Source organism: Meles meles, chromosome 1, assembly GCF_922984935.1.
Source record: "Meles meles chromosome 1, mMelMel3.1 paternal haplotype, whole genome shotgun sequence".
NCBI classification, from domain to species: domain Eukaryota; kingdom Metazoa; phylum Chordata; class Mammalia; order Carnivora; family Mustelidae; genus Meles; species Meles meles.
Genome location: NC_060066.1, coordinates 10,877,575 through 10,904,807, shown reverse-complemented (window position 1 = coordinate 10,904,807; position 27,233 = coordinate 10,877,575). Strand labels below are relative to the sequence as shown.

The 27,233-nt window shown below is 44.8% G+C and overlaps 1 protein-coding gene across 1 annotated transcript in view; it reads right to left on the bottom strand.

The window, feature by feature from the left end:
• The window catches only part of ADCY8 (adenylate cyclase 8), a 221,859-nt gene that overhangs the window by 11,913 nt on the left and 182,713 nt on the right, over positions 1-27,233 (bottom strand). Inside the window, exons 13-15 of the mRNA XM_045978186.1 lie at positions 20,059-20,137; positions 10,593-10,751; positions 2,730-2,876 (exon numbers count right to left, since the gene is read on the bottom strand). Coding sequence (XP_045834142.1) covers positions 2,730-2,876; positions 10,593-10,751; positions 20,059-20,137 — 385 coding nt within the window. The remainder of the gene's footprint in view (positions 1-2,729; positions 2,877-10,592; positions 10,752-20,058; positions 20,138-27,233) is intronic.

Here is a 27,233-nt window from a genome sequence, read left to right as displayed (position 1 = left end):
ACAAATTGGGGCATGGAGAAGGAAATTTAGTTCATATTTATTACAATTTATAAATATGCTCTTGAGTACTTTTGGGAGCTAGGGGGCTATAGAGTTTAAAATAAAACTGCCTGATGGCTCAACCTTCAGACAGTTTTTTAAGAAAAATACAGCTATATTATTATTTTTTTAATTTAAAGATATGTTTTGGATTGCACTAGTTTATCTTCACCTTGCTAATTTCCAGCTTGTTTATGTCCCCTATTAATTAATTGATTGGTTGATCAATTGATTGATTTATCCCTTTAGCAAATACTTAGTAAGCATCTGTTATGAACATCTCCTATGTTCTACGTACAGTGCTAGTCCATGGGGACTTAACAGGTTACATTAGAGTATAATTTTTATCTTTATGAGCGTATGGCCTGCCACGAAGAGATGGAATAAAGGTACTATTATCATGGAATCACTCTCCACTCTCCACAATGCAAAGCCTTCTGTATGAGTACACTTAACCGCTGACTTCCTGAGTAAAGGTAATTCAGTCTTCTTGTCCCTCACTAGACTGTGAGGCTATGGAAACAAGGAGTGACCATGTCTTATTTATCTTGATCCCCACTTCCATCCCTAGAACAACTAAAATGATCACTGTTGCCTTTTTGACTACAGAACTAGAACCATAAATGCCAGTTAATGGTTAAAAACCAAGACAGTACGGTGGACCTGGGTTCAAATGTTAGCAGCACTACTCATTGGTGGCAAAAGCCTGGGCTCTCTTGGTATCCCAGAGCCTCAGTGTTACTTCTTTATAAAACAAAAGTTAGGGGCACCTGGGTGGCTCAGTGGGTTAAGCCTCTGCCTTCGGCTCAGGTCATGATCTCAAGGTCCTGGGATCGAGCCCTGCGTCGGGCTCTCTGCTCAGCGGGGAGCCTGCTTCCCCCTTTCTCTCTGCCTGCCTCTCTTCCTGCTTGTGATCTCTCTGTCTGTAGAAAATGAATAAAATCTTAAAAAAACCCCAAAAGTTAATAATTCCTACCCTGTGGGTTTTGTCGAGGGATAAGTAACAACTGAATGTTATATATTAAAATTGTTTTGCATTTGTGGCAACACATGGTAAACACCTATACTAATAAGGTGGGTCTCTTTCCCAGAACTTAGTGGCTAGTCGGGGCTGCAGATCTGTACACTTAAGGGTTTCAGGCTCCATAATGGACAGTTTCAGAGTATAAGTTTTTCATGGAAATAGGAGTGACAACATTTATGTGGCTAGAAAGGAGATTAGAAGAGGTTCAGCACTAGAGAAGATATTTGAAAGGAGTGTTCAGTATTAGGTTTTCTGCTGGCCATGATATTGAGGGAGACAAGACAGAGTAAGGTAAGGATGGCATAATTCTGGAGCAGAAAGAGCAGAGTGTGGAATAGCCAGGTGGGCATAATGGCTTGTAAGCAACTGGTTGGTGGGTAGGGGGCTAGGTGGCATGCAGTGGGAGGAAAGGCCGGAGAGGGTACAGGAACGGCAAGTGCAAAGACTCAGGTGACCTTATGAGGAGTTGACAAATGGAGCCACTGACGGGCTTTAGGTTTCAAAGGGAGGTGAAAAGATAGTCATGTTTTTGGTGATAGCTGAGATAAGGTGCAGGAAGGGGCAGCTAGGGAATGCTGCAGTCATCCAGGGGAGAAGGAAGATGGCCAAGAGCAAGAAGAGGGAAGTACTGATGCTGATGAAGGGACGGACCGAAGAGTCATCAAGAAGGAACCCACAGAACTCAGTAGCTAACTGGAACATGGGGATCAAGGGAGAGGACATTGAATGATGTCCCAAATGCTCTTGGTGCCCCATCTACATCTCCATTATGGGGTCATTCTCAAGAATGCCATGAGGTCTGGCTGCTGACAATGCACCGCTGCACCTTTTTTTGGAGAACTGCTCTGAACCATTGAGAACCCCCTTGCTGGAAATGCCTGGGGAGTGAGGCAACTTCCTCCACCAAGGGGCAGCCCACAGCCAATGGCTGACAAACACAGGTGTACACTTGGCCCCCTTGCCTCAGTGTGAAACAACCCTGTGGTCCACTTATGCTGCTGAGCTCCCCAGGGATCAGGCTAGGAGGCTAGACCTCCGCCGAATCCCATCTTTGCATGGCTTCTTCCTTAGCATTTTTCTCGATGAATCACTTCCCTTCTCAGGTCCGGGCAAATGGATAGACAATGGTGCTCTACTTGAAGGTAGAAGATGGGGGTGGCAGAGGATCACTCCTGCCAAGTCTGTTCATGTAAACACAGTATAAGGACATCCCCCTACGTCATGTGTTCTTTACACTCATGGAGCCTAAAAGGAGAAAGCAGGATCTGGAACATGTGCATACTTGATTTTGGTCTTTGACCAAATGTGAATTGATGGTTTTATCTCTGGCACTTTGAGGAGATGGAGAAATGTCCCCATCAGTCCCAAATATCTGCGATGCCAGTGTCTGTGTAGCAGCGGTCTCCAATCAAGTGCTGGTTTTGCCATTTGATGGTCATTTGCCATTGGGTCAGATCGCCCTGCCTCACTGAGACTTCTGATCTCGATCCCCCAGATGGAAATACAATGGTGTTTATCTCACATGATACTTAAATTAGCTAATACATGTTTGTGTTCATACTGCAGCCTGTGGTTCTGTGAGTACAAGCTACTGCCACAGCGAACGTGATGCTAGGACAACAGTGATGCCCACTGGGGACTGTAGGTTTCTGAGGCTTTGATTTACCTCATCAAAGTCAGCAATGATTTCATTCAGTAGGCGCAGGCACTCCACTCCTTGGTTATTCATTTCAGTCTGAGAGTAAAAGTCTGCAAACCCAGGGATGGAGGCAAACATCACCCCGACGGCATCATAGGATTGAGAGTACAGCTCCTGCACAGGAAGACACACAGAGGGAGCCAAAAACGGTCATCAGAGGTGAGGTTCTGTGGTGATGCTCCCCCATGAACATGTGCACCTGCACCCACGTATAGGTGTCCACGGAGAGGACAGAGAATGAGGCTCTGACATTGTCATGTCAACACAGTAGCCACATGTCCTGGGGCCATTGACAATTCATGATCTCCAGCCTTGGCTGGGCCCCGCGTTCTGACTGCAGATCCTTTGGCCTTGGTCAGTTTCCTTCTCTGTTCTCCTAGCAACGAGTCCAAACCCTCACCATTGTCCCTAACTTCACTCCCCACTCGATTCCTTTCAAGAAATGATCTCATCTCTTACCTCTGTGGCAAAAACTAGGGCTCTTGGCAGTGACCCAGCTCTGTCCAATACTTATACTTGTGTCTATGTTCATATTTATTTTCATTCCTTCTGCTTCCGTTGCAGACAGTGCATTCTCCTTCTGCTGAAGGTCAGTGTTTCTACCGGATGTCGTGGCAGTTCCTGCTTCTAACTTCTTCAGCAACCTCCTCCTGCAGTGATCTTTTTCTTTATTCCTTCTCTTCCTCCACCTCTTTCTCCTCTGCACCCCTCCCCCTTCAAATGTCCCCTATATGGAATACTACGGCAGGCTCTGGAACCTGAACAAACCTGTGGCCACCGACCCATCTCTCTTTCTCTTTGTGCAAACTTCCCAAGCGAGTTCCCTCCATTGCCTCTCCCCACTCTGGCAGTGTTCACTCACATGTCAGGCTGAGATGAAGTGACTCTGGAGTGGGTTAAACTGCCAGCCAAAGTGGAAAAAAATCACTACAGGGGTATCGTCTCATGTGTTCTGGGAAACCTGTGCAGGTCAGTGGGGTCATCCCTCCCAAGATCACGAGTCTCTCGACTTCCCTTGTTCAGTGATGCCGCATTTGTGTTCCTTATGTCTGGCTCCTTCAGAGATGCCTTTTTGGGGGCTGACCTTCCGTCTGAAATGTTGATGATGGCTGTGGTTCTGTCCTTGACCCACAGCCAGGTCCAAAGTTCACACACTCACCCAGGCCATCTTGTTTACTCTTAACCTTTCTCCAACATTCAGGTGGGACAACCTCTGAACTTCTGTCTTCAAGTCAGCTCCCACTCTTGGGCTTCCAGCTGCTGGGCCCCACACTGGGTTGTCTTCATACTCCTCAAGCTATAAATGCCACACCCAAATGCATCTCCTCTCTGCCTAAACCTGCCCCCTCAGGCTCTCAGTGGGTGGCACCAGTGTCTCTGAGTCATCAAGGTTAGAGATGCTTTGACACCTTCTTCCCCATCATGTCCAGATTCAGTAAGTTGCCAGATTCTGCTGGCTTTCTTTTTATCTCAGATATTTTTTCTGCCCCTCCTGCCCAATGGCTACCCATCTTCCTCCCCACGCTGGGTTCCCTGACTTGTCTTGTCCCATCCCAAAGCATGTTTCCCATGGTGGCCGCAGTGATCTTTTAAAGACAGAATATTGACCATGCCTCTCCCATTCTTAAAACCTGCCGGTGGCCCACAACTGCCCTCAGGATGAAGCTCAAACACCATGCCCTTGCCTCCACCTTTCTCTTCAGCCTCATTGCCTGTGACTCCCTGCATCGGACCTCATGTTCCAGAAACAGTGAAGCATTGTATTCCTATGTACTCACCATAGTAGATGCTGCAGGTTTCCTGACTGACGACTTCTCTCCCCCAGTCCAGCTGTGGGCTCTTGCGTAGCTTTGCATGGAGCCTTTCTCTGACCACTAGAGGGCACTCTTCCCCCGTGAGCAGGGGGCTCACGGCTCCAGGAAATTAATGTCCCTGGGGAGCTGCTCTCAACCAGTGACTGATGGCAATTGCCTTACGGTCCTCAGCTCCTTCACTCCTTGGGTCAGGCAGCTGTGAGGTATGCTTCTGACTTGTCCCTGAATTCCCAGTGGGATTGAGCTCCGGTCCTTCACAGAGGTAACTAGTCTGATAGTGCCCCATTTAGCCCTTCTCTTGCTTCTCACTGTCCTGCCTGTCTGGGCTTCCTGGAACCACCTCCAAGTGAAATAGTTTCACTCAAATCCTTGTCTCAAGGTCTGCTTTTGGAAGTGCGCGCACACACACACACTTCACACTTGAATGCTTTGATTCCTACCGTCTGTCTCTTCATTTAGTGTGAATTCTATGAGGCAAAGACCCCATGCCATTCATCCTAGTGTCCTCTAATCACCCAGTTCATATTTTCTGGAGGCCTGCACTATCATGCGTGCTATCTCTTGCATCTGGTACAAGGTAAATGCTCTAACCTGTTGAAATTAATGCCTCCCTGGTCTTTGCAGGAAACAATAAAGTTAACCACGTGCTTTCATATGAATTCAATGATGTAATCCTTGCAGTGATCCTGTGAAATGGGCACTGATTCTTATTGCCACTTTACAGATAAGGAAAATGAGAGAGAGAGAGAGAGAGAGAGATTGAGGAGTTAAACTGCTGTTTTGTTCTAGATCATACCATTAGCAGTGGAAGAGCTGGGGTTGGAAGACCTCCAGGACCCGCCCCACTCTGCACACTTGGGCTCTTCTCCTCTGGCTTTCATGCCCTTGGTCTGAGAAAGATGGTGTCCCTGATTCAAGATCAATCAGTCTTGGGCTTCACGTGTGGATGAATCTGAGTGAATACTTTCACAAGTCCTTGTCCAAAAGAGCACAGGCTGGTGGTGACTCGCTGCACTGAGTTGGGCTGCGCAGGGTATGAGGAGAGCAGATTGTGGTCAAGGAGCTGAGCCATGGCACCTGGCTTTCTAAGGGGTATCCATTCACCTTGGCCTTGGGCAATGGAGTGATACCCCGGAAGGAGACTTACTCTCTGTTGTATCTGACTCCTCCAACTGGCTGTGATTTGGAGCACAAAAAATCCATTTGTTACATATTGTGTTAATTTGTTCAGGCTACCATCACAAAGTGCCACAGATTGGGTGGCTTAAACCCAGAAATTGATTCTCTCACTGTTCTAGATTCTCCAAAGTCTAAGATCAAGGGTCAGCAGGGCTGTTTTTTCCTGCGGGCTCTCTCCTTAACTTGGAGATGCTATCTTCTTCCCATGTCCTCACAAGGTCTCCCCTCTGCCTGTGCATCCTAATCTCCTCTTACAAAGACATGGTCAGAGTGGATTAGGGTCCTGCCCTAATGGCCTCATTGGAACGTAATCACCTCTTTAAAAATCTTATCTCTAAATACAGTTGCATTCAGAGGTACTGGGGATTAGGACTTGGGCATATGAATCGTGGGAGATACAGTTCAGCCCATAACACTCATTATTTTTATTTTCTGTTTAAAACAGAGAGAAAATAGAAAACCCTACCAGCACCTTCTGAAATCCAGTCCATAATGACCCTGCGGGCCAGCTTGCCTCCCACTTCTGCCTGGTGATCTATAAATGCCACTGTGATATAAAGGCGGGTCTCCAGGGGTTTCTCATCAATCATTTATCTGCCTGAGTGTTCTCACAAATCCTAGCTTCTCCCTGCCTCTTCTTGGTTTTTCTTTCTCAGCTTCTGCCGACAACCAGCATGTTCCGATTGCTTATATAACACAAATAATGCTAATAATGTCAGCTGCATCTATGGGGAGCTTCCTGTGTGACAAGCCTTGCATAGAAGGCTGCACACACATCACCGTGTCGCGTGCTCACAATCCCAGGACTTAGATATAGTTAAGACCCTGGTGTACTTGAAGGAAACTGAGGCACATAGCCGTAGGTAATTTTCCCAAGACCCGCGGTTAAGAGACAGAGGCGGAATTCACCCCCTGCCCAGGCAGTCTGACTCCAGAGTGAGGCTGCCACTGCTGCTATTAATGCTAATAAGCAGACACCAGGACTCCAACCACCACCCCAATAACAATACTAATAATCAGGGTAATGCCTAGGAATAAATATCACTGGGACTGGAAACTGGATCTGGTAAGTCCTTCTGAATGACTTGACATGTGGTGTTGGGGTTCCCGGAGCATAAACTTCAAGACTTAGGACCTGAGTTCAGATCTTGACTCTGTTGCAACCTATTGGAGTGGGGTGGGAGGAGGCTCAGTCCTCTCTGTCCGATGCTAACTGGTGAAGAAAGTGGCTATAAGGAGCCAAATCTAGGGCAGTGGCCTTTCAAGTGCACCAGGTGGCCTATCTATACTGAACCCACCTTGCACTGGGCTGCATTGGGCACTTCATGTGTTCTGCTCCAATTTAATTCCCACATTGACTCAGCAAGGTCTGTATTATTTCCTATGAATCAGATGAGGAACTCAGAGAGGCTGGGTAAGCTGCCCTAGGTCACACAGCTAGTTAATAACAGAGATGGAATTTGTGTGCACACAAAGGAGGTGAGGGGTGGGGGCATGGAAGAGTGCCAGCCACCTGCCTACACCTTTAAAGACAATCCCATTGTTCAACACTCCCCACTCAACCACTTTGAGTATGCCATCTGTTTCTTGCTATTTTGGGCTCAAAGAACATAAGAGCACTGTAAACTGGGGAGGGCTTGATGAGTATAGAAAAGCTATTATTTTTCTATTGTCCTCTGGTCTGGGCTTCAGAGAGGATTTGGAGCATATGCACAGTCCCTGTTCTGCCCAGATATCAGGATGAAGACTCAGTAGGTTCTTGGCTCTGGCACCTAGGCCTGCCTGGTTCCAGGTCCTCGGTTTCTTATACTGAGTTAAGCCACCTCGCTGCAGGGGAGGAACAATGTCTGAGGCCGGTTGACTTTATTAGTAGCCTCAGGTGTCTGTGAGAACATCACTGCCTTGGAGAGCAACTCCACCCCCTTCACCTACTCTGTTTTCTTACTCAGCTTCTTCTGTCCGCCAAGGACTGATCACTACTGGGCACTATCCTGTATATTTATTCATGTTCATGTCTATCTGTCCATGAAAATGCATGCTCCATACTGGCAAGGAGTTTTCTTCTTCTTTGTTCTCTGTTTGATCCCCAGGACTAGAACAACACCTGGTACATGGTTTCCCTCAATAAATACATGCTGAGTGACTGAGTGACTAAGTGAATGAGACAGTGGGTGGGGGATTGGGATTGCAAAGGAGCAAAAAGATAATCATGGCTCACCTTTATCAAAAACAATGGCAACAACTCAGTGTGCTCCTAAAATGGGCCAAGCACCATTTAGAGGCTTTATGCATAATTACTCATGGAAACATTGTAGCAATTGGACCAAGTTGCAAAAGATTGTTACTTTGTAGGTGAGGAAAGTGAGGTCCAGAGGGATTCATCCCTTGCTCAGTTCCAGAGGTAGTGGGAAGAGGAGATGGGATTGAATCGAGGGCATCAGGCTTTTGAGAACACCACACAACCTTTCTATACTGAACCCACTGCACCAGGTTGTGCTGGGTGCTTAATATGTTCTTTCTCAATTGAATTCTCACATTGAAGTCATGAGGAATTATTTCATCACAAATCTGATGGAAAAAAAAATGGATTCAGAGAGGTTGGGTAAGCTACCCTAGGTCACACAGCTGGTGAGTGACAGAGACGGAATATGTGCTGTATGCACTTTGCCGCACCCAGGACACCTGCCCTCATTAGTGTCCATTCTGCAGGTCTTCGAAAAGCTACAAAGAGCAAGTGGGCTTCCTGGGACTCAGCAATAACCTACTCAACACTGATGACCCAGCCCAGGGGGCCTCATCTGTGAGAAAGTCCCTGTCCTGGGTTGGTGAGCACTAATCTAAGCCAAAAGTCCAGCAGACTAGCAGAAGCTGCCAGAACCTTTGTGGGGGGACATAGCCAGGACCAACCAGACAGTGTGTCCCGGGGGCAAGGCTCTGTCCACCACCCTGTGTTCAAATGGTTTGAATCAGTGCTTGTCACTGCTGCCCCTTCCCTCCTGCTCATGCCCTAATAGCAACGTGGGACAAAACCTGAGACTTAGCTCTGCCGTTGCACAGACCTGCGTATGAATTCAAGCCCAGTACTCACTAACTTTGTGTTCTCACTTCTCAGAGCTTCACTTTCTTCTACAAAATGGGGATCATCATTCTTAGCTGTGAGCAGAGCTGTGGCTGCAAACTCACAATGTCCAGACCCCAGCCTTGCAGAGGTTCATATCATAGCTCAGATTTGTAGCAAGAAGAGGAGCTAAAGAGGCCTCTCACAAGAACAAAACAGGATGTCGGGAATTCCCGCAGGTTACAGCATTCCTGCCTCTGTCTGTGTCACCCCTTTTCATGTGACTCTGTCTGTCTGTCTGTCTGTCTGTCTGTGTCTCTCTCTCTCTCTCTCTCACACACACACACACACACACACACACACGTACACACTGGTTTTGCCAACCCCCAGAGGCATGGTAGGGGCAGCGCAGCACAGAGGCAAGGAATCCTCGTGGCTGGATTTGACTCACAACATCGCTTACATATAGGGAGGCACGTCACGGCCCTCTCGGGGCTCTGAGTCCTCATCAGTAATATGGGGTGATGAACTCTCCTCTTAAGACTGTAGCTAGAACGAAAGATCATTTACTTCAACAGCCTATCTCAGTACCTGGCATGCAGCAGGTGTTCCGTAAATGGTTATTTATAGAGTGAGAATTCTCTAGGCCATGTCAAAACTTTGTGGTTAAGCCTGGCCAACTGTGAACATTTAAGTATTTAAAACCTCAAATATGAATCTCAGATCTGTGCCACCGAAACAATACATTACATGTTAATAAAAAAAATAAAACCTCGAATAAGCATGGCAAGACATTGGAATTGAACCTGTCTTCTATGATTAAGGCTGAACCTGTCACTTATTTTGCTCAGTGGAGGTTCGGCCTGGACCACAGCTGATGACCTCAGCATCTCTGGGTGGTTTCCTTCCTTTCAGGATAAAGCCAGTATATTCTTGCTCTTCCCCCTTGGTCCCAGATATCGCATTGTTTGGGTGTTTTAACTGAAAAGCAGCTTTCTTTTCATTTCTCTTCCGGCTTTTCCTCTGAGACCTCCAGGTTTCCACCTGCTCCTTCTGGTGGTCATGGTGAGTGCACAGCAATAGTTTCTTTGCTTTCTTTGATTTGTCAAGAAGTTCTTGCAACAAAGCCCTGATCTTAGGGAGCCTTGAGAAAAGCAGGCCTGAAGCTGATTCCAGAGAACTCCATCTGTTGAGGAGGGTGGGCAGTGCTTGGATGTGCATGCAGGAGACCTCCAGGGTCCCGGTGCATCAAGATTGTTCAAGCAGCATCTTATTCATTGCCTTTACTTCTCTTCCACTGATCTTGCTGTGGTGGCTTGGGTGGGAAATGGACCCTGGGGGGAGGGGCCTTCTCCTAGTTCTACCCTCAGGCAAGGTTCACAAACCCACTTGTCTTCAGCAGATGAGCAGATAAAGTCAAGGGTAACATCTTACCCACAGAGTGAGAGGACATTGGAGAGCCGACTCCATGGAAACACATAAAGACGTGCATAAACGTATGTAAAACTCAAATTTCAATCATCCATTCTCATGATGGAGCTTGCAGGAAGTCCATTTTACAGATGAGGTACCCGAGGCTGGAGAGGTCCTGCGTAGACTTCATGGTGCTAGGCCGTCTGGGTGGCCTGGCACTCTGGGGTAGCATGGTCTCCATTCTCTGGTGCTCATGCAAGGGCAGTGGGATTCTCTCAGAGCTCAGGACCAGTGTGTCCAACTGCACCCCTCCCACCACCACTGTTCCCACCACTGTTCCTCCCAGCTGGACAAGCCTGGGCTCACCTCATTGTCTCGGTCTTTCTCCAGGAAGTGGCGGGCCACGTGGCTGGGTAGAATGTTCCGGAGCATGTTCTCGTTGTGTTCCCTCAGCTCCTTCATCTCATTGATCTCCTCTTTGGCCTGTACTCGCCAAAGGAAGTCAAGGCGGGCTGTGTACTCCAGCTGCCGTGTGTAAGAGAGAAAGAGAAGGAACGGGTGAGCTCCCGGGGTACAGGCTCAGGCACACAGGGTGAGAGGGGGAGAATGCTTCTGTGGAACCCTTCACCAACAAAACAGAGCCTGAGCTGAACATGCTGGGGGCAATTTTCCCGATGCCAAGAGACTGGAGGGTGATTTGACTCCACAGGGCTGTGGACCTTTCCTTCCTACCATTAAGACACCTATGATTTTGTGATTGTGTGACTTTCTGGGGATGACTGTGACATCTACTAGATTATAGGTGTGTTGAGTTCAGGAGTCCCTTCACCTGCTCAATGATCTCCTTACCATGGAGCACCGTGGCAGGCGCAAGGGAAGTGCTCCGTCAGTATGTGTGGACTCCACAAGTAAATTCTTTTTTTTTTTTTCCACAAGTAAATTCTGATAATAAAGCCAGCCAACACGTAGATGGTGCTTGCTAGATACCAGCAACATTTATTGTCTATTCGAAACAATAAATATCCATTCATTCCCTTCATCACACAACAACCCTGATAGGGAGGTATCATTATCAACCCTTATCTTATAGATGAGAAAATCAAAGCCAGCAGGGTTGAGTGACTTGACCAAAATCGCACACTTGTGAGTGGGGAATCCAGGGCTGGAATGAACTCCAGAGTTTGAGCTCTTCATCACGAGGCAAGAAGAAGAAGTGAATGAGAGGATCGTGGATTCTAAGTTGAGAGACAGATGTGGCTTAGGGTCCCAGTCCCACATTCAAACATTGTAACCTGGACTCATGACTTCATCACAGACTCTTTATCTCTACAACTGGGATGAACACCCATGAGCACGTGGGACTGGAAGAAGAACTACTTAGGGGGTTACAGAGAGGGCACGTGGCTCACAGTAGGTCCTCCACGTACATTGTTAGCTTCCCCATGTCTTAGTTTCCCTGCACTGAAGAGCAGACAACTTCCTTTTAAAGGATCTCCTAAACCATATTCACAACAGTTTGGGGATACCATTATTGCCAACTCTTTTTTTTTTTTTTAAGAATTTATTCATTTAGGGGCACCTGGGTGGCTCAGTGGGTTAAAGCCTCTGCCTTCGGTTCAGGTCATGATCCCAGGGTCCTGGGATTGAGCCCCACATCGGGCTCTCTGCTCAGCAGGGAGCTTGCTTCCTTACCACCCCCCCCCGCCCGGCCACCTCTCTGCCTGCCTTTCTGCCTACTTGTGATCTCTGTCTGACTTGTGATCTCTGTCTGTGAAATAAATAAATAAAATCTTAAAAAAAAGATTTTATTCATTTATTTGTCAGAGACAGAGAGAGAGAGAGAGAGAGGAGGAGAGAGCACAAGCAGAGGGAGAGGCAGGCAGAGAAAGAAGCAGGCTCCCCTCTGAGCAAGGAGCCTGATACTGGGCTTAATCTCAGGACTCTGGGATCATGACCTGAACCCAAGTCAGACTCTTAACTGACTGAACCACCCAGGCATCCCTATTTCCAAGTCTTTTTAACTGTTGAAATGGACAATATGTTGCGCAGCCAAACATATGATGAGATGCCCTGAATTCAAGGGTTTTAAAACATTCAGCTAGTTTCTTTCCTTTGTCTTACATGAAAGTCTCAGTGAGTGGTAAAAATATGGAAAGACAGAGGCACAAGATTACCCCTTCAGCAGAATTTGTAATAGCAAAAGCTGGAAACAACCCAGGTGTTCATTTTGTTGGCTGAAGAAACTATTGTATATGACTACAAAGAAGAAAAAAGAAAGGAAAACTATTTCTCTATACTTTGATGAACTAGTCTCCAAGGTAGAGAAAAGCATGTAGAATATTCCACCTTTGATCTACAAAAGGATTGTCTATGTCATGGATGGAACTGGAGGGGATTAAGCTAAGTGACAGAAGTCAGTCAGAGAATGACAAATATCATATGTGGAGTTTAAGAAACAAGACAGATGGGGGCGCCTGGGTGGCTCAGTGGATTAAGCCGCTGCCTTCGGCTCAGGTCATGATCTCAGGGTCCTGGGATCGAGCCCCGCATCGGGCTCTCTGCTCTGCAGGGAGACTGCTTCCTCCTCTCTCTCTGCCTGCCTCTCTGCCTACTTGTGATCTCTCTCTCTGTCAAATAAATAAATAAAATCTTTAAAAAAAAAAAAAGACAGATGAAAGTGTGGGATGGGAAAGAAAAATAAAATAAGATGAAAATATAGAGAGAGGCAAACTTTAAGAGATGCTAGACTATAGGAAATAAACTGAGGGTTGCTGGAGGGGAGCTGGGTCGGGGGAATGAGATAACTGGGGGGTGGGCATGAAGAATGATGTAATGAGCACTGGGTGTTATATACAACTGATGTATCTCTAAATTCCACCCCTGAAACTAATAATACACTATATGCTAATGAAATTGAATTTAAATAAATAATTAAAAATAGAAAAGGGAGCATCAACTTCTCTCTCTGTCCACATGTATATATTTTCTTCATTTATTGAAAAATAGAAGAATAAAAGGTCAAACATGAAAAAATCATTACCGAGGAGATGAGAAAGGGAGGGAATCGAGTGGAGAAATAGGGATAGAATCTAAAGTTTTAAAATTAAATCTTGTTTTATAAACTTGGCTGTTGAATCGTGGAAACATTTTACTAAGTATAAAATGAAACAGATGTTTAAAAAAACTCGGTAAAAAATACCAAACAGACAGAAGACAAACAAATGAATCTATGCATATAACCACACCAAGAGGAGATATTCCAAATGTCTTTAACACAATAATTTGATGACCCATTTGTAGAAGGAAATATTCTGAGGATAAAAAGAACTCAGAAAGAATCTCAAAACCATTTATAGCAATTTTATTGTTGGTGGTAGTGTCTATCATTACTCTTAGACTCCTAGAAGTGAATTGCTGGATAAAGCAAATAGGTAATTGTATTGGTGTCACTGAGACCTGGTATTTCTGGGAAGGGAAAAAGGAGATGCATACTTGAAATTGATGGGTCTAAGCCAAAAGTCAATAAGTACCACTATGAACTCATGGTATGTACATATTTCCTACCTTGGCCCACTGATAAAAAAGCCTAGAAATAATGAAAATCTAAGAGTAGCAGACACTCCCATTGTCTAGATTGTGGTTTCAAAACATCAATTCTTACAAAAATGACCTCACAATCTTTCAGAAATGGCCAAAGTTTAGGTAGGAAACGTACGATCCCGGACCATTTTTTCACATCAGAAAGTAAGAACATCCCCAGAGATGACGGGGGTTGTGTGAACAGGTTCCCATGTGTCAAAGATGTGACAAATCAAGCTTTAATAAGGATAGTGATTGCAATGGATTGAAACACAGGGACTGTGGTAGCATGCATCAGTTCACAATGACACTCAATACACGACCGCATTGATCATCTCTAGATGGTGCTTGTGGACAGACTGACTGGGAAACTTACAGGAAATGCAGTTACAGGGAAAGAATTAAGCATTTATCCTGCCTTTGCCTTATGAGCTGTGCCTGGAGGAGTAAGCTCTTCTTCACACTGTATCTGGCTAATGACTTATGGACATTATGGACTTATGGATAGAATCGAGCTATTACTACGTATAGAATTAATGAATAGAGGCTATTCTTATCAATAGCTAGCTGCTAATAGAAAAAAAAAAGATAAGCAGATATTACATGGCTGTTAAAAGTAACTCACAATACCAGCCAACAATGTATATTTTTTTCTCACCAAGTTTCTAAACATAACTACCACTACAGGAAAAACAATGGGCAGAGGAATGTGTTAAAAGCCCCGAGAGATGCAATCAACAAAGTCTAAACTGGGAAGCATTATAGAAGTCAATGACTCTCACAAAATGTTGCCAGAAAGAAAAGATGGAGAGTAATCTTATAAATTAACAGACTTAAGAGATGTCAACCAATGGCAATACACGGATTTTATTTATGTATTTGTGACCCAAATCACATAAACAAACTTAAAATATAATTATGAGCTAATTATGAAATTGAAACAGTGTCTAGAGGCTTGACAATGTTAAAGAGACACCATTTTCTTTTTAAAAGTGTCTAATAGCATTGTGATTAGGTTAAAATTCTATCTTGATTGGAAGCATATTGAAGCATTCGCAGATGAAATGACAGGACATCTGGAATTTGCTTCAAAATAATTGGGAAGGAGTGATGAGCAAAATGAATAGGGAGGTAGGTGAGAAAAGACACAAGATTTAATGATTGTTGAAGTTGCGAGACTACTAGACATTTCATAAACTTTTATATATGTTTGAGCTTTTCCATAAGATCAAAAAATGATTAGAGGCAGCCGGTTGCAGAAGAGAAAGCTGGTCTTGTCCATTTTGCTGTGTGAATTGGGAAAGTCATTCCACTTCTTGTGTTTGGTTCCCCTTCTAAAAAAAATAAGGATAATCATCTCCATGATGTCTAGTCCAAGAGGTACAGATTATTATATGGATCTATTATATGGACCAAATTGCATGATGCATGCAAAAAATCCTGAAATGTCTAAATTATAGATTTATAAGGTACTACTGCAGCTTAAGGCAGCAGGGGATAAGATCACATCAAGACTGTGCATTAGCTTTTTTCTTTCCAGATTCAAGAGCATGGAATTGTAATTTTTCAAGTTTCAGCACAGTATTTTCTTATCCAAATGAAATGTATTTTTATTTCCCTTAAAAGTACATGCTTGGTTGAAGCAGGAGATCATTTTTTAATGTATTTTCTATTGAGAAACTTTTGTCTAGTTGAATTCAGCTCGGAAACACAGGTGGGGAAGTCTGGAGTCCTGCAGTTGATTTCAGCCAGGATTTTCCTGTTACAAGTTAAAAATGCACTTTGCATGTCAGCCAGGCAATGGCTGGTCACTGCATTGAAGGCATTTCCATACAGAGACTCTAATTTGAGGACAGCTCTGACTCTTGCCAAAACAAATCTCATGCAGGCAGGCATTGTCTATTATTTAATCTCTGGGGGAGGAAAGTAGACCCTTCCTGTTTACAAAAGATCTAATGTACTGTGCACCTACTATGAGCATGGTGCTTGGCATACAAAGATGATTTGCTCTCAGCTCAGTGGTGAAGGGAGAACAAAAGACAGAGGAACGTGTTAAGGAAAGAGCATTTCAGCACAGTGGTTAGAGCAGGCATGGACAGCAAGGCAAAGCACACAGAAGGCACACAGAAGCTTTGAAAGGGAAAATCTTCACATTTGCTCAAGAACTGGCAAGGTTTTGGAAGTGTAATCTCTTTCTTGATTTTCACCAGACAATAGGGAACTGGCTCTATGAGAAGGGTACCAAGGGAACCAGCACATGTTGTTCAGAAGCTTTGTGCCAGGCTCTCAGCACGGAGTGAGAGTTAACACTGGCCCAGCTCTTGCCCTGGACCAGGCCCTGTTCTCAGCACTTCCTCTGCTGAAGCTCATCCAGTCGCATGACTCAACAAGGTGGGTATTTTGTTATTCCCACTTCACAGGTGAAGAAATGGAGTCACACTAAGGCAAAGTCAATTGCCCAAGGGCTCACAAGCAGAGACTGGCTCTGAACTCAGGACATTCTGATGCCAAGCTATGACCTAACCTCTGCATTATACATACTTGACCTCATGCAGCCATTCTCCAACTCCTCATAGAGAATTTTTATCCTTCTCATTTTGTAGGTAAAGATGGGGCAGCTCTAGGGGCTTGAGTTTCTCAATGTCACCCATCCTTCCAGTGACATTACTAAGACTCAAATTTAAGACCATTTGGTTCCAGGGGCACCTGGGTGGCTCAGTTGGTTAAGCATCTGACTCTGGATTTAACCTCAGGTCATGATCTCAGGGTCATGAGATGGAGCCCTACGTCAGGCTCCATGCTGGATGTGGAGCCCGCTTGAGATTCTCTCCCTTCCTCTCCCTACACCATGCTCCCCGCCCCCTCTCTTAGTCTCTTGCAAAATAAATAAATAAATAAATATAAAAAGAATGAAAAGAAAAAGAATATTTGGTTCCAGTGCTTAGGTCTTTCCTTCTACACCACGAAGTCTTGGTGTCTCTCTTTATCTGACCTGGGAGATAGATAGATAGATAGATAGATAGATAGATAGATAGATAAGAGGAGACCTCATTAATCTCTGTCCCCATGAGCAGAGGTGGCTTCCTCTCCTATAAACAGAGCCCCTGAAGCGAAGCCCACACCTCAGGGTTGCCAGTGAACCAGGTGAGGTGGCAGGCACCTGCCTGCTCTCTCTCTCCAGTGTTTAGAACGTTCACCTGCCTTGGGGGAGGAGGAAGGGAAGGCACAGCACTTCCACATGTGTACAAGATGAAATTTCCCAAGCGTTCAGTTACATAAGTTCCTCTGTCCCTCTGGAGGTATCTCATTACACATGCTCCCACCAGGCTGCTGCTGTGTACCAGGCATCCAGGGGCATTATCCAACCTTTAAAAAAAATTGAGGGCCCCTGAGTCTCAAAAAGAGAAACTGGTGGAAGCAGGTAGCAGACCCCAGGAGTAGACAGACTTGGTTCAGAGAAACAGGAGGCTGACACAGAAGTGATGCAAGTGAGGCAGAAAGACCACTCTCATGAAGAGAGGCAGGGGTTGGGGCACCTGGGTGGCTCAGTGGGTTAAAGCCTCTGCTTTCGGCTCAGGTCATGGTCCCAGGGTCCTGGGATCGAGCCCCACATCGGGCTCTCTGCTCAGCCGGAGACCCGCTTCTCTTCCTCTCTCTCTCTGCCTGCCTCTCTGCCTACTTGTGATCTCTGTCTGTCAAATAAATAAAATCTTTAAAAAAAAAAAAAAAAAAGAGAGAGGCAGGGGCACATGGTGGAGAGAGAACAGACCCGGAAGTTTTGGATTCCTGTTTCTACCTGGTGTTTCTTGTTGGCTTTACAGCCTTAGTGACTTGGGACCAAATGCATAAAAATACTTTCCCCATTTATCTCAGAGACCGGTTTTCAAAGTAAAGCATTCATAGCTTATGATTTTTGAAAACCCATTCTATGTGCAAACACTGGGATTAGTATATTACAATTATATTCTCATCCAATCTTATAAGGACCCTATGACCTGAGACTGTTACTAGCATACCCATTTTATAGGCAAGAAAATTGAGACTCCGAAAGTTAAGTAAATTGCTGAAGGTCGCATAGCCACTAAATAGCAGAGTTGGGGTGTGAGTACTTCTCCCCCACTACAAAGCCAATTAACCTGTAACTGCTACCATTATGGGATGTGATTACGTAATTTTAGAGCCTTTTGAAAGTTAAAAAGAAGAAGGGGACATACCAGATGTCACTTAAGCACTTGGATCCTCCCTATGCACAAATATACCCTTACTTTACAAATAATCTTAACATGGTTAGGTTGTCTGTTTCCCAGGACAAATGGAGCACAGAACAAATCAAATCAGAATGTTAAAAGGGTATTAGGGAAGGGACATTGCCAGGGCACAAAATAATTCCTTAAGCTGACAGAGGAGAAAGGAACATCCTTCCTATTGTGGAATGAGTTCCCTCACTCCTTGCTCTCAGTTATCTTGGGGGAGTTGCTCGTTCATCAGTTTCAAATCTGGGGAATGGAGGGTGGGTATGTTTCTCTGTAGGATCGTCTTGTCTGATTTTATCTTCCTACCTTCGTATGGATTGCTGTTTGCATGTCAGACTAAGGGGTTCTCCTCTGTAACCAGAAGCCATCAAGACATGGAAGATATGACCCCAGCTCTAACAGAGAGCTAGAAATACCTAAATACAGGAATTCTGGAAATCGCTAGTTTTTGACTTTGCCTTATTATTTTACCATGAATTCAGCTCAAATTTAAAACCAAATCAAAGTCGCACTACAAGATTGAGTGCCTGGGACCATTGTATTGGTACGTGAACTTGTTTCTCCAGTCTAGAGAAGTAGAAAGGGTGGGCTTTGGAGAAAAATCTGGGTTTGAATCGGGTTCTCCCCCCTGACTAGATGAGTAGCATGACCTTCTTCATCTGCAAAACAGACTGCCAAGAATTACCAATCCAGGTTGTTGGGATGAGATACCAGATAACAGAGGCACAGAGCTAGAATCTGATACACACTAACACTTCCCCCTCGTCAAGTCTTTATACTTGTCTTTCTCCCCCTTGGCTCCATGTTGCCACCCCCCCCCCCCTTATTACACATAACTTCGTATGTATTTCTAGGTTCTTGGGGATTGGGGCTGTTTTAGGGTTTCTCAGGGTTGATTACTTCCCTGTTTCCATGGTGATTTCTCAGCGCTATGTTTCTATTTCTGCTCTAGCTGAGTTTTCTGTTTTGTTTTTCTCCTCTTCTGGTTACTTTTTTTGAAGTGGATGTAGACCAGAGAAAGAGGGACTGGGATCGAGGGCAGGGCAGGCAAGCTCGCAGGGGCTGGTTCCACCAGGGAGAGAAAATCTCCCCAGCTGATGAACACCACAGCAGTCATGGTCTGAGTCTGCATGGAGATGTCCTACTGACCACAGCAGGTAAGCCCCCCTGGGGCGAAGTCTGGTATCGCTCTCTCATGCAGAGTAAATTCTTGCCCCAATGACTCTAAAAGTCCTTAGACAGCCTGATCCCCATGTAGCAGGACTCTGGGAGACTAGAACCTTTGGGGTCAGGGAGGAGTTTTAGACAGAGCCCGCCAGAGTGCCCACCCCAGATGCTGGCTGAGTCGTGGTTCACAGGGAGGTGGTGCTATACGCTTTACGCCCTTTATCTTCTTGGACAAGTAAGGAATGACACACTTCCTATATTTACATAAGGCAGTGTGCAAAACAGTGCACATGATAATCTCAGACAATTCTCCAAAACGGACGCATCCAGGTGTTACTATCCTGTTTCACACCGGAGGAAGACTTCTAAGTTCAGGGAGACCAGTGACTTGCTTAAGGCTACAAACGGAGCATCAGAGGCTAGACTAGGACCCTGGCTCCGCTGATCCTCTTACCTGCATGATTCCTAGCCCAGCACACAACTTCTCCAGGAATGACTCCATGCAGGCAATAATGGAAATGGGGGAGATCCCGGTTTGCCTCCAGACAGGAATGGTAAGTTTTTATTTGTTTGTTTGTTTTTCATAACAATGATCTCTTTGAAAGAGATATACCTGAAAGGCATTAAAACATCCTGGCTTGCCAAATGATCTTCTCTAGTTTAGTTTTTTTTAGGTGGTCTTTACTAGGAACCAATTCATTAAGAATCACCACTTCCTGCAAGCAGCTGATGGGTCATTTGCTGCAAGGAAGAGCAGAGGACTCATAGATCCATTTCAGGGCAATGGGAAATGCCAGGTAGCAGAGGGGAGTTTGAGCAAAGTGTTGGATTACCTGCTGTCCATGGTAGAACACAGCAAGGAGGAACATGGCCATCAGCAGCAGTGATGCCTCCTTGGTCCCCAGGAAATCTCTGTTGGAAGAAGAAAGGAAAGGTTACAAGAAGAAAGACAAGGTTACAACCATCAAGGGACCCCAAGGAGACTCATGAGCAGACCAGGTTCAGAAAGAAGCTGGGTAAACAGAAAGGAGGGAATATTTCTTGAGCACCCACTAGGCGATAGGGGCTGCTGTCTGAAGGTTTCTACATAGGCTAATTCAGAAATCAGTTGATTCTCCAGGGTATGAGGTCACTTTTGTCACACCTGGTGGACGAATCTAGAGTCTAACATCTCAACAATGCACTCACATTGATAAAAATGTTTTCCCTTTGCAGAACACTTCCAGACTTCAAAGAGCTTTGAAACTTTCTCATCACAAAAATCCACATGAAGACCAGGATGCCTCCTTTTTCTTTAGATGTTATTCTATTTCAGAGATAGGTACATGGTGCTGACGGTATGGCTATGTCTGTTTGAGCTGCTTTCACTTAGGTTCTTAAATGGATTCAATGATTTGGACACTATTTTAATTCTTTCTAAGTTTAAAATTCTTATATTAATCCTATGAGTCAGGCGCTGTTATAATCCCCATTTTATTTCTTATACCTTTTAATAAAACCTTTGTTCTCTGTGTGTCATCTCCTCCTGGACAGACACCCCTCAACCTCCACCAAATGCTCCATTCATAGTCCTTGTTGGGGCACATGCTGAGGGGTCACTGGTCTGGCCTGTCCTGGGCTCTCCCAGAGGTCAAGCTGGAAGGCAGCTGAAGATGGGTAAGCCTATACTTAAACACTGATATGACTTTCAGTCATCCAAGGAATTCAGAGTTCCAGGGAGACCCTTGTTCGGTTCTGAATGTTTTCTCTCTTTCATTTCAGTGCAGCACGAAGCCTTTCTCAGGACAAGCTAAACCAGGAGGTAAAGGGTTTGGAAGAAGCAAGATTGGACTTTGAATATGGACACGGGCAATCTGTGGAAATCAACAGTCCTCTTGACAGGCTTCTGGGGACTAATGAAGAAAACCCAGAATAATATGTTTTAGATAAATTATCTGTGGGGACGTTGGGACTTGCTTTCCATTACCTCCTGTTCTTCCCTCACTTTTTCTCCATCTCGGGAGATGCCCCCATCATCCACTCACCCTGATGCTTGAGCCAAATACAAAACAAAACTAGGAGTCAGCCCTCACCATCCCAATATGTAAATCCTGTCTGCTCCTCCACCCAAACATATCCCCTGTCCCTCCACTCTCTCCATCTCTACCTCGAACACCTGAGGGCAGCCACCACGGCTTTCAGTAGCCCCCTGCATTGCCCTCCAACATCTATTTCCAACATGCTTCCTGGAATATTCTGTGTCACTAAAACCGGATCACGTCACTCTCTGTTTTATTGCCTCCCAACCAAAAGCACACATATACTCACTAGTGACTTAACTCTGATGAGGCTTAAAGACACAAGGTGCCATCAAAGAGGAAATGCAGCGTGTAGGTGGGGGGATAGAGTGGACGCTGACATGGCTGCACCCAGGTGGTCTCGAGCCTTCCCTTTTCTCTTCTCACTGGAGATGAGCAGTAGCACTGGACGCAGGAAATGGGGGCATGAACCCCGCTGCCAAGACCAGCATCTCATCTAGCTTTATGTCAAAGACCCTCCCAGCTGATCCAGAGTGGGCCCAGTCCAGATCTGTAGATGGAACAAGAACTCAGGAACAGAAATGTGCTTTCTCTTGGGGAGCTCTTGTGCAAAGGGGGGCCCAAGGGGACCAGGATGTCTATGGGCTGGCACAAGATTCCAATTTGTGAATTCCTAGTTCCATCTGCTTTTCCTTGGAGATAAGATGCTAATAATAGATGATACTCATTATTGTGTCTGTCATCTATAGCCCCAGCAAAGCACATAATTACTGAGCACTACTGCATGCCAGGCACATGCTGGGATATAGAAAATGAAGAAGGCACATTGTCTTTGTCCTCAAAACAGTCCAGGAAAAGAGAGAACCAAACAGATAGATAAGTTCATAACACAATGCACTCCATTGTAAAAATATGTCCTTGTTGCCATGGGAATACATGGGAAGAGAAAGTAACCCAGGATGGATGTTCTGGGAACACAGGAGCTGAGTCTTCGAGGGTGGTACACTTCAGGAGGAAAAGATAGGATGGGCTCTGTAGGTATGGGGCATGTATCTTACTTAGCTAGCTGGTTGAAACCTGCTGGTGCTTGTTTTTGCTCCTGGTGGGGATGCTTGAAACAAAGCCCTCCTTCACACAGCCTCAAGGGAATGGGAGACATCCTGCATTTAACTCCTGCTGAGTGTGCCCTCCTGGAATGCCTGCTCTCCCAGGCACTTTTGACATCCTATTCTTTGTGGCATAGAAGACTTTTGGAAGGCCAGCAATGTGTCACTTGCAACACACTTTCAAGGGAAAACACCCATACCTCTGGAAAGCAGGGGCTGACCAAAAATAAAGAGCTAGCTAGATCAGAAGAAAAAGTATGAGAAAATTACTATGAATGGTTTCCTAGTCTTTAAACTCTATTTCACCTGGAAATATTATAGCTGAAGTCAAGATTGCAAAGTATGCATAGAAAGTCAGCCAGGCCAAGGAACATCCAAAAAGAACTGTGATTTGAGTTTAGAAGGAATTTCTTTTTGCCTGGTAGCTTCTGTGATTCTTTGAAGAACTTCCAAGAGAGTCAAATGACCAAAATGTGAATGAAGTTCTAATACTTTGCTTGATATTGGGTGGCACAGACATAAAACCAGGGGCATTTTGAATTAATTTATTTATAGTAATAAAATCATGGAATTAATACAACCATATCCCTAAGCTAATAGAAAGGCACATAATTAAGTAAAAACATATGTAGAATAGTGCTGATTCTCGAGGGCTGTAACAGTCTTTAGAGAGCATCTTATCTGATGTCTCGTAAAAATTAATGTTTAATTTGAGTGTTACTCATTACAGAAGTATTTATGTTAATTGTGGTAAATTTAGAAGCTAATACAAATTCACAAATAAGAAAATAAAAATTGTCCTTATGCCTACCACCCAGTGAAAACAATTATTAATATTTTGCAGAGTCCATAGTCTCTTATGGTTCGCTTCCCCTCCCCAATGTTTTGGAGCCAACTAGGGGCACATGGGTGGCACAGTCGGTTGAGGGTCCGACTCTGGATTTTGGCTCAGGTCATGATCTCAGGCTCCTGTGATCCAGCCACTCAGTTCTGGACACAGGGGAGTCTGCTTGAGGATTTCTCTCAGTCTCCCTGTGTCCCTCCCCTAGGTTGTCCTCTCTCCCTCTTTCTCTCTCTCTAAAATAAATAAATAAATAAATCTTTAAAAAATATTTTGGGGCCAACTAAGTGTCCCTCCCTTTTCCTCCATGCAAAAAATATCTTTATACATTTAGGACTGTATGGTTCATATTATTTTTGAAACCTACTTCTGTACTTAGTACATATTATGAATAATTCCATGTAATTAAATATTTTACAATGCAAGTTGGGTGGGTCCATTCTATTCCATACTATATGTATAATAGATAATGTAATACTCCTTGCATGGCTTCTATTTTATACATTTAACATCAAGGACCAGGGAGAAGCTACTTGTCCCAGTTACACAGCTGATTTCTGTCAGAGCCAGGACGCAGTTTCACATCTTAAGCACCAAGTTCAGAGCTCTGGCCATTTGTGCATCTGATGCCAAATTCTTAGTTTAGCTATTACTCCCATTTCCCCTTTTGAATCTCAAAATGAGCCAGCCAGTTTGAATGATGCTTTATTCTGTCCCCACACTAATGACTACATTTGCTAAGTGTTGATCATATGTCCTGTCTGTAATAACACTATGTATCGGTGATGGTCTTTGGAGCTGCAAGAGGAAAGACTGGAGGAGTCATGGGGGCTGGACTGGGAGACATGTGGAGTCCTTGAGAAGCAGATTGAATTTTAGCTTCTTAGAGGTGATAAAGAGCCCCTTAAGGGATTTCAAAAAGATTTGTTTATTTTTAGAGAAAAAGAGAGAATGAGTGGGGGTGGGTTGGGAGGGAGAGGCAGAGGAAGAGAGAGAACCACAAGCAGACTCCTAGCTGAGTTCAGAGACTGGTGCAGGGCTTGATCTCACAACCCTGAGATCATGACCTGAGCCAAAATCAAGAGTCGGAAGCTCATGCGACTGAGTAACCCAAGTGCCTTGGAGCCTCTTCTGGGTTTTAAGAAGGATAATGAGTTGACCAGATGTCTCTGATGGTTTTGGGCGGGATGCATCGAGAGTGGAGGCTGGGAGGTCAGTTAGGTGACAGCAGCCCAGAGATGAGAATGAGGATCTTTCTCGGACGGCAGCATTACGGCATGGAGGGTGCATGTGGGATAATGTTAGTATCAATCAAGTGCTTGTTCTGTTCCAGGCCTTATGCTAAGTTTCCATGATCACATTTGATCTCCTGGATACTCCTACAGCATAGGATGGGTTGTTACTCTCACTTTACAGATAAGAAAAGCCGTGCTCAGAGGAATTGTCACTTTTCATGAATTCCCTTGGGAGTGCTGGGGTTTGAACTTAAGTGCCTTAACTCCTAAACCTGTACTCACACCTGTTGTGATAGAGCGCTTCCTTACAAGGCATACTGAGACAGATGAGTCTCCAGAGATTGATAAGATACTGGGGGCGAGGGTCCTGTTTTGGACTCAGAGTCATCTGCCGAGGTGGGCAGTTGTCATGGAGGGCCTCCTGAGCAGACTGGGAGATGCTGGTCTAAAGTACCTGGGACCATCTGGCTGGAGATGCAGCCAGGTTGCCAGTGGAAGGTTCTTCACACTCAGCATTACAGGTGTACCTGACCCCCAGGTACAATCAGCAGAGTGCTGCAGAACCAAGGTGAGCTCCTGAAGTGTTGACTAACCCCTGACAGCATGAGCAGGCTGTGGCTGCCAATGGGACGCACAGTGGCCACTGATCTGCTAATGTATAACTCAGCGAACGAGAAGGTTGAAAGAGCTCTTCTTATCTTCATTAGTTTAGTTCTGTGGATAGCAAAGTGTGAGTCAATACAAGACTTGCCAATAACTGACCTTGAATCAGGAAGAAGCTGAGAAAAATACTCTGACCTTGCAGAAGTGAGCTTGGGATTGGATTCACCTTCACAACCTTACTTACAATTTCACTACAAACTCTTCCCGAAGGCCTCGGAACAGAATTCAGAACTAATAAACCTCTCTCCTAAGAAGGAGGGATGGGCTAGGAATGCACTGCTATGGATCTCCTGCTGTGTACCAGGCACATCAGAGCCTCACGTGGCCCCAGGATAGAGAACAGTTATCCCATTTCACTGACAGGTAAACTGAGGTCCAGAGCTGGTTGGTTTAATTTTATTCTCACCACAAATGTGGCTTATTTTGTTCCTACATCTCTTCCCCCTCTGTTTGGCCATGGCCACACCTATTGCCACTAACTATTTTACCTAATTTGAAATGGTTTTGACTTTCTTTGAACCCTGGGCATATCGTGAGAGATTCTTCAGCTTAACTTAGAAGAAGTGTGTGCAGTATTGACAAAGGCGGACTTTGAAGCCAGGAAAACCCCCGTTTGACTCCAGATCTGTTCGTTACTAGCCATGGGCACCATGAAAACTGTTTAGCCTTTCCGAGCCCATTTTCTTCGGATGGTTGCTGTGAAGATCAAACAGGGTCATGTACATAAAGTGTCTGACGTGTAAAAAAAAATTAGCATCTGGAATTTATAAAGAACCCCCACAAATACAGTAAGAAAAAGGCAAGGAGCCTAACAGAACACCAGCCAAAGGATACGACCTGACAGTTCACTTAAAAGGAAATCCAAATGGTTAATAAACAAACAAAAATGCACAAACTTGCTCATGATCAAGGAAGTACTAATGGAAAAAACAAGATTCACACCGATGAGTGTGACAAGAATTTTGAAAGTCTAACAAGGGTGGGGTGGGAACAAGGAGCAACAGGACCATTGCTTGTGAGAGGGAAATTGTGAGAGAGACCATGAGCTGACCAGATGGCTCTGATGGCCTTGAGAGGGGTGCATCGAGAGTGGAGAGCAATTTGGCAGTACTACACAAAGTGGGAAATAGAAACACCTCACAATCCAGCGAGTGTGCTTTTAGATATAAGTTCCCAGAGACGTTTTCGACAATGGTCACTGAAGCATTTTTTAAGTAAGGAAAACTACTAACAGCCTGAATGTCTATTAGTAGGTCAAATGATAAATATATTTTGGTACGTTCCTATTATGTAATTGGAACATATTACAGCTGCCGATTGTGAAAGCAGTCTGCAGAATTACATCTGTGGCCATCAAACTAGATGCATCAAAGAAATCCAATACTGCATGACGCCAAAACAATTTTATAAGCAATTTATAATACCGACATCACTAAATGTATATAAAAAACATGGATGGAAAGGATACACAGTAAGTGCATTAGAATTGGCTGTTGTTGAGGAGGGAATAATGTTGGGGACGAGAGACCATCTGAATATCATAGCAAAATAGCATAGCAAAATATCTGAAATACTTTATCCTTTTAAAATGCAGAAGTAAGGGCACCAGGGTAGCATAGTCAGTTACACCTCTGACTCTTGATTTTGGCTCAGGTTGTGATTCCAGGGTGATGGTATAGAGCCCCGCATTGGGCTCAATGCTCAGCACAGAATCTGCTGGAGATTCTTTCTCTCCCTCGGCCCCTCCCACCCTTGTGCTCTTTCTCTCTTTACAATAAATAAATAAATCTTTAAAAAAATCTTTAAGTCTTTAAAAAATGAAGAAGTAAATACAACTCATTATTAATGTTGTTTCCAGGGGTTGGTTCATAGATGTTGATATAATTAGTATCCAGTACATTTTCTGAGGTTTTTTTGGACAATCTTTGCCTCGTATTTTTTCTCATTTGGTGGGCCCCTTACTATGATCCCAGTGAGCTCTAAGCTTCCTACACCTGAGGCCACTGCCTATTCCACTGCTGGCTCGGGTGAAGCTCCGTGTTGCAGGAGTGGGGTCTGGCCTCCCCATGGGGCTGTGTGAAGGACCACGGGCTGTCACCAGGAAGTTGATCTGGAGACTGAGCTATGACTCATGAGAGACAGGAA